The 7,268-nt window shown below is 35.9% G+C and overlaps 1 protein-coding gene across 1 annotated transcript in view; it reads right to left on the bottom strand.

Moving 5' to 3' along the window:
- Window positions 1-6: 6 nt before the first annotated feature.
- The window catches only part of PAK1IP1 (PAK1 interacting protein 1), a 9,035-nt gene continuing 1,773 nt past the window's right edge, over window positions 7-7,268 (bottom strand). The window contains exons 3-12 of the mRNA XM_009637956.2: window positions 7,186-7,264; window positions 6,777-6,939; window positions 5,646-5,766; window positions 5,476-5,550; window positions 4,767-4,819; window positions 4,139-4,284; window positions 3,951-4,048; window positions 3,042-3,141; window positions 2,020-2,146; window positions 7-1,405 (exon numbers count right to left, since the gene is read on the bottom strand). Of these exons, the coding sequence (XP_009636251.2) occupies window positions 1,245-1,405; window positions 2,020-2,146; window positions 3,042-3,141; window positions 3,951-4,048; window positions 4,139-4,284; window positions 4,767-4,819; window positions 5,476-5,550; window positions 5,646-5,766; window positions 6,777-6,939; window positions 7,186-7,264 (1,123 nt within the window). The 3' untranslated portion in view covers window positions 7-1,244. The remainder of the gene's footprint in view (window positions 1,406-2,019; window positions 2,147-3,041; window positions 3,142-3,950; window positions 4,049-4,138; window positions 4,285-4,766; window positions 4,820-5,475; window positions 5,551-5,645; window positions 5,767-6,776; window positions 6,940-7,185; window positions 7,265-7,268) is intronic.

The raw sequence follows: 7,268 nt of genomic DNA, 5'->3' as shown, positions 1-7,268 counted from the left end.
AAGACGCATACAGACACCCACCTCCAAGAGAACACTGCCATTGCCACATGAACAATCTCGTAACAGCACCGATGATGCTTGCTTTGTTTCAGTGTCAGAGCATCCAGAGATGAGCTGGAGTTAATATCCTATTTTACATCCCTAAGACAGCCTGCATTCCTGTCTGCAGATTTGGCTCAATCTTTTTTTCTGATTTTCTCTACCTTTTCTCTTGCTACACAAATAAGGAGGAACAGATTATTACTAAAGTGAATCAGAATAAAGCATAATTCCAATTACTCTTTTAAAACAGAAAAAATAATGAGTACTCTGGTAGTGCAGAAAACAAGATTAAAATGCCGTACTTTAAAAGAAATAAAAAGAACATTTAGTACAGCTATTTGACCTTGTTCTTTCCAGCTCATCTTTGGTTTTCCCACTGTGTATTTGTAATAAGACAAGATAAAATCCTGTTCCCACTGACTGAGAAGGTCAGGAATTCACTTTTTGTTTACATGCAAAACAGGCAGGTGACATTTTATCAGCATGACAAGCATTTCAAATATTAGATAATTTTTTTTTTTTAACAGTACAGCTCAGATCAAGGACTTGAAAAAATACTATGGGAAGGGGGAAGAGAAAGTAAAACCTTATTGATATAAACTCTGTATTGTTACGCATGGACACAGTAAAAAAACCCAAACATTTTGCTTATAAACTCTATGTATAACTGCATGTCAGGAACTAGAAAGTACAATTTTCTGTGAATATATGAATGGAATGTGATCATCATATTTTAAGTAATTTTAACATGTTCCATCTTACAGTAGGAAAAGTAATGCATGACAAAGGCAGACTGTATTTTAAGTCAAATGAACAGTAACATTTCCAACGCCGAAATGAAAAAGTGTATGTATTTTTAATATGCATTTAAGTGAGACAAAAATGTAACTGAGACAGATGCAGCTATTTTTATCATTTTAGCTGGCTTTTTCAGAGCCAGTTAAAAAGCATATGCTATTATTAATATAAAAATATAAACATTACATATTACGAATTTATTTTTGCCTCATTCACTTAGGAAAAGTTGCCATCTCTTTTGCTATTTCTCAGGACAATCAGTCAATTTACTAGGGTAAAAACATTCATTACTGTTAAGCAGCAGATCAGTTCAGAGGTATATGTCCTGTCAGAGGTTTACATCCTTACAAAAACTACAGCAACACCAGTATTTACTTTTTATTCAGAAGAGAAAGTAGCTCCCTTCATGCTGAGCTATTCCGTTTCTTTTTCTTCTTTTGCAGTGGAGCTTCCAATTTTTGCTTCTCTGGAGCAATTTTTCTCTTTCTTTTTGCCATTTTATCACTTCTATCAGTCCGACAAACTTTGTTTTTCCTGACTATAGATGATTTTTCATCTTCATTTGCTGGAAAAAAAGTGAGAAATTATTCACACTGATGGTTATGTCTTTGTAGTCTAAGATGGCACAGGGACTTATTTGGATCTCATTTTAAAAAAGGGATCATAAATGATCTTTTTATTTAGAGTGGAGTGTGCCATTTATGCTAGTTTTGCCTGTGATACAAAAATAGCTTAAGAACAAGTATGTAAATAGATTACAATACAGGAAAACAGCAGCAAAAAAAACCCCAGCTGAGCCAGACTTCCTAAGTTTGCCCAACTACATTGGCCTCAGACCTAATTTTGTTATAGGAAAATAAGACATGCAGTAATATCAAAATGTTTACTCTTTTCTTATCTGTCTCAAAATCTTCACAGTGGCCTCCTCAGTATATTGTTCCAGTAAAGAGAAACAGAACTTTCATATAATGGAAGTGAAAAGAGGCTTATTTCCTCCAACATACATGCAGGCTTGAAACACTATCAGATTGGCAAGGATATCTGTATCACTTGCCAGTGTCATAGCCCCAGTTCTTCAAGATACCAAACTTTTTCCAATGCATATAGTAAAAACCTCCCGCTTCGTATATTCTATTTTGCAGTCACATTAACAACCAAAAATACACACAGTTCTATTACCTTGAACTGATGTTTCAGCTTTATCAGAATTTTCTTTTGTTTCTGAAGCTTGGTCAAGCCATACTGCAAGACACGTCAGCCTAGCTTTGGTATTGACTTCACACAGTAAAGATGGCACATCTTTTATCTGAAGATAATACAGAAAAAGATTATTTAAATGTTATTTTATTTCTGTTTAAATTTACTTAAGTATTTGTAGTGAGAAAGTATCTTACTGCCCACCTTCCACTTAATTTCTGGTGCCTAACAATGTTTAGAATGTAGAGGCTGTATACTGGTTAATGGTCACATTGTTACACTCCTGTTCTGATACCATTCCTTGGTGGTGGTTTTACAAAAGACTCCCAATGGCTTCAAGCAAGACCAGTGGGTTTCAGGCACATGGGGTTAAGTTTAACACGAGGAATAACTAGATGAGTCATAGACCCACAGAAAAAAAATTGTTAACGGCTTCAGAAGTTTCTCCAGAGTAATAGGGATTTTTTGGTACAGCTAAAATAATTTGCATTAAGTTAGTGCACTCAGAACCCTTTGAAAATACAGGAAACAAAAGTACCCAGTACATTAATGTGTTTTAATTTTTCAAAAGGACTTTTTCCCCCTACAGGAACAACCACCCCCACACCAAAACCATAAAGATTGTGTTTTTAAAAGAGTAGCAACAGTCATCAACACTACAAAAATTCACAGCACTCCTTAGAGCCTATGTAACCAATTAGATAGTCATAAGTCTGGTCAGGTAGGTCTGAGGGAAGCATGATTTTACATAAAGAGGAAATGAGATCTCCATAGTATCATCAGATTTTATAGTTTGTTTAAAAAAATTACAAAGATACAAAAATACACAAGTGCATAAAAGTAGACATCTCTACTGAACATAACATAACATGAAGGGAGATCAAGACATCCAGACTTCAAGTAAAATTTCCTCACTGTTTTAAAATTAATCATAACAGAACTGTCTGCAATTTAGGTTGTCTGATATTTTTCCATACATGTAACAAGCAGTTTAATAGACCAACCTTATTAAGATCCAGGTTCCACATTTTAATGTAACCATCACTGGATGCAGTAACGATAACATGTTGTCCTTCTCTTTCAAAACTATAGATATCTTTTATTCTGTGAAGAAAATGTAGTACTTGGTTACTTTATAGTATGGCAGTTTGCTTCAGAACAGTAAGCTGACAGAATATTAAAGATGAATGGGCAACAGTCTAAAAATCAGTTTGAACAGAAAACCCACAAATAACAGGCAAGAACTTGGAACAGTCATCTGTTTTGAGTGCTGTCATTTACACTAGGAACTGTAGGCTTTGCTAGGCTTGTTAGGATTCAATTTAGAACACTTTAATACTTCTAAGCACACACTATTAACCACATCAATGACATTTTAGCTAATGTTTTTGCATTCTGATGAATTAAAAGCAGCATTTGGACAAATATTTGGTATCCAACAACAACAGAGAATATGGGATTACCCTCATATTGTCTACACTGAGTATAACTGGTTTGTTTTATTTAAGCATTCTAAAGAGTCCAATTCTGTAAAGACTGGTTAAACATTCTTTAGATGGTCTTGCAGGAAAATACTGGTACCCAATTTCAGAAATGCATAGACCACACACACAGAAGTGTGTACGTGTGTGTGTGTGTATCTTTAGACACAACACACTCCTAAATTTAGAACTGTAATATTTGTAATTCTACACCCTGTTGTTTTTGTAACATGCATGGACAGCACAGCACTTGTGCTTATACTAAAAAGCAAACAAGTCTGTCCCGAATTTGGAATTTAACACATAAATAAATTCACTTCCTATAATAAAACAAAAACAATGGTAAAATATGTTAAACATTACAAATCATTGAACTTTACTGAGTACTCAGCATTGCCATAAATATTTAAACAGTAAACAAATACAGAATACCTGTTTTCATGAGCTTTAAATTCACATAGGCATTTTTGAGAGTCACAGCTGTAGAACCTTATAATTTCATCATCTCCAGCTATGGCAAGGATAGAATCCTTGGAATGGGAAAAAAGAAATGCAAGCGTGATTAATTTCATGTGTTTCAAACCAGTTCATTTCCCAGCATCTTTCTTTTTTGTACTTACTGTAATAAATCTAAGTGAAGAAATTCTCTTCTCTGTTGTGATAGTGCCAGTGATTGAAGCTGTGTCAAGTTGGTAGATATCCACTTTATTTGTTATCACGGTCACATACTTCTCTCCATCAGGGGACCATTTAATTATGTGGGCATCTGTACACATTGATACATTTGTATACACATGTACACATGTTTTTTGTACTCTGTATTGCATGAGAATCTAAAAGCAAGAATCTTTAGAAGCTGCTAGACACTGTTTTCTACCTAAACCTGAGAAAAATTCAGGAAAAAATCAAATAACCTAGAATAAACAAGTAGAACTATGCTCTTAAATGTTTATTTCTGATTATCAGACACGTATAAAGAAAAACAAAACAAAACACATTTATTTAAATGTCCTGGTATCAAATGTTGGGGAAAAAAACCCCTGTAGTGTCACTATAGTTTCCTTTTGGTAAATTATTATTATTAAGGATCTCAGCTTACATATGCTTGCCTGCATGTATAAAAAAGACATCATTAAAGTTGCTTGCAATTAACTGACTTGTTGATTAATTCAGTCTACTTTTCTTTACAAAAAAAATAAAACTATCTAATTCCATTTTTTTAGGGGATGTAGACTAATTTAAACTCACTTTGCTTCAGGTTTTTGATAAAGGCTGATCGTCCTTCTACAAGATTCCAAGTTCTGAAAGACAACAGTAGATAGTGTGCATTCTGGTTAAAAACAGCACAGTGAAACTGAAGCCCTATCTGCTGACAAGAGGCATCCAAATGAAGCTTTTAAGCATCTCTATGCATTTTACTGCCTTCTTAATGCAAGAGAAAACGATGACTTCATATATCGCTTGCATACTGTAAGGTTGAATTAATGCTATTTATTTTATAAACCACCGTTTGCAATGTAGAGCCCACCAGGAGCCCAATACCAATGTGCTGTTACAACAACATTTTATAGATTTAAAACACATATAGACAGCAACATGTACACACTCCAATGGAAAAATTACTTTTCTCACGCTAAACAAAACCTGACAGCTTTCAGAAGTTTAAGTAAATCGTGTTCCAAAATGCAAACGTATTTATACATCTACACCTGACTATAAAGAGTCAGAGCACAACAAGAAGCTAGGAACAGCAAGGACTATTTTTGAAAGACTTCACAATATTGCTGGTACCTAGAACTTAAAAAGACAAACCAACAGATCTTTGAACCATTTGATGTCCAAATGCATTTCATCAGTGTTGCATGGCCTGCTCCCAACAACGAACTGTGGCTTGTAACAATTTACTAAGAGTTACTGAATTATGATTCTCAGCATTCCTTCATCTGTTTTGACTCACCTTAATGTTTTATCTGTTCCTACTGACAAAGCTAATTTCCCAGAAGGATGAATAGAAAGAGATGTCACGTGCCCCCTGACAAAAACAAAACAACATATTAGCCACATATATTATTTACAAGGAAAATAAACAAAAAAATGTACATGAACATGTGGATTTAAGAAACTCACTTATGTGCCTTAATGGATTTCAGGCATTCCCATCTCTTTGTGTTCCAGATACAAATTAGTCCATCTTCAGCCCCACTCAGTAGATGTGCAGTACCATAGAACTCCAAACAAGTTATTGTGCCTAAAAATACAAACCAGACCTATTAATGATGTTGCACATAATGAACAGTTATCACACAGAGAACGTATGAATTAACAGAGAAGCTTCTAGCATCAAAACATGCCAGCTACTACCCTGTCCTTGGGAAAATCTGAATTATTTCTGAAGTATTTCTTCACAAACCCCCTGAACTTCCTTGTTATATTCAATCACTGACGTGCTCTATCAGTCCCCCGTATAGCCATACATATCTGAGCTTCATCCGGTCCCTTCCCTGAAACAGCAGTACTCAACCACTGCAGCTCAGGTGGCACAGAGCTTCTATCAGTGATAAGGAATTCCCCTGGGCCAAAGCCCTGCTCTTGACACACAGCTGAATTTACCGCACATGCTGCTTCCCATAAGCACCAGATTACCACACGCGAGTTGAACGCTGGTACCACATTCAGTCTAGCTCCATGTACTTCTTGGTTATCAGGAGAAAAAGAACTATCAGGATCAAGCTACAAATGACCCAAACGTGTTTACCTGGACAGCCATTAACTGATGTATTTCATGGCTGTAATTCAGGAGGCACATAAAGTGGGAAAAGTGCCAGGTTAACTCTGCTGGAAGCAGCAGCCTGCTCTCACACACACACACTCTCTCTTTTGTGTGGCTCATGTACATCTGTAACAGGACAAGGGCCCTGCGAAAGATGGTTGTTGGCATGGTCTAGATAAACTGTCCTGGTAGAATAAAAGTGGCTCATGAGCCATTTGTGGACCATAATTTCTTAAACAGTTAAAACTAAATAATAATTGGAAGCAGCAGCTATATTTGTGAGCTAATACACAAAATTATTTTTTGATTTTTATGATCAAAAGCTTACTTCGCTTGTATCATCAGACCGTCGTGGCAGCAACACCATCACTATTAAAGACTTAATAAAAAAAAAGTAATTCAATTTTCTTCTTCTGGCAAGCACCAGTTTTTCAGCTCATCTATAAGTTTCTATCGTTAATGCTTTTTACAAAGAAAAGCTCCCTTACCATTGTGCTGCAGCAGTGCCCCATGCTCTATCTTCTTTTTCATGTCATAGATTTGGATTGTCTCATCTCTGCTCCCGGTGACCACATATCTGCTATTCACTGCTACCGCTGACAACGAGGCAGAGTGGGCATGATGTGTAAAATCAGGGACAACCGTCCAGGGCTGTAAATGAGACACAAAATAAACAGGTCCTTCTGAAGCATACCATAGTGAACTTCAACTTCATTGTCCTGTAAGGTTTTGGTTTTTTTTTTTTAAAAAAAAGCAAAACCTGAAAAAGTGTATGTGTAAAACGCAAAGGAATTATACTTAGCTCTAAGTGTAATGAGATCTTACTGAGTTAATGTGCTGCTAGGGGATTAGCCCGAATGCTTTAAGTGGGCAAACTGCCTCTTGTCTTGGGCTTACATGAAGCTGTACGTGCAAAAGTATCTGCACAGAGACAAATCCCGTGGACGATGGAGGCAAATTCTCCCTTTTCCCACCACTGC

This window comes from Egretta garzetta, unplaced genomic scaffold (assembly GCF_000687185.1).
Source record: "Egretta garzetta isolate BGI_Z169 unplaced genomic scaffold, ASM68718v1 scaffold14, whole genome shotgun sequence".
NCBI lineage: Eukaryota > Metazoa > Chordata > Aves > Pelecaniformes > Ardeidae > Egretta > Egretta garzetta.
The sequence above is the reverse complement of the archived record's forward strand: the minus strand, read 5'-3'. Positions and strand labels throughout refer to the sequence as shown.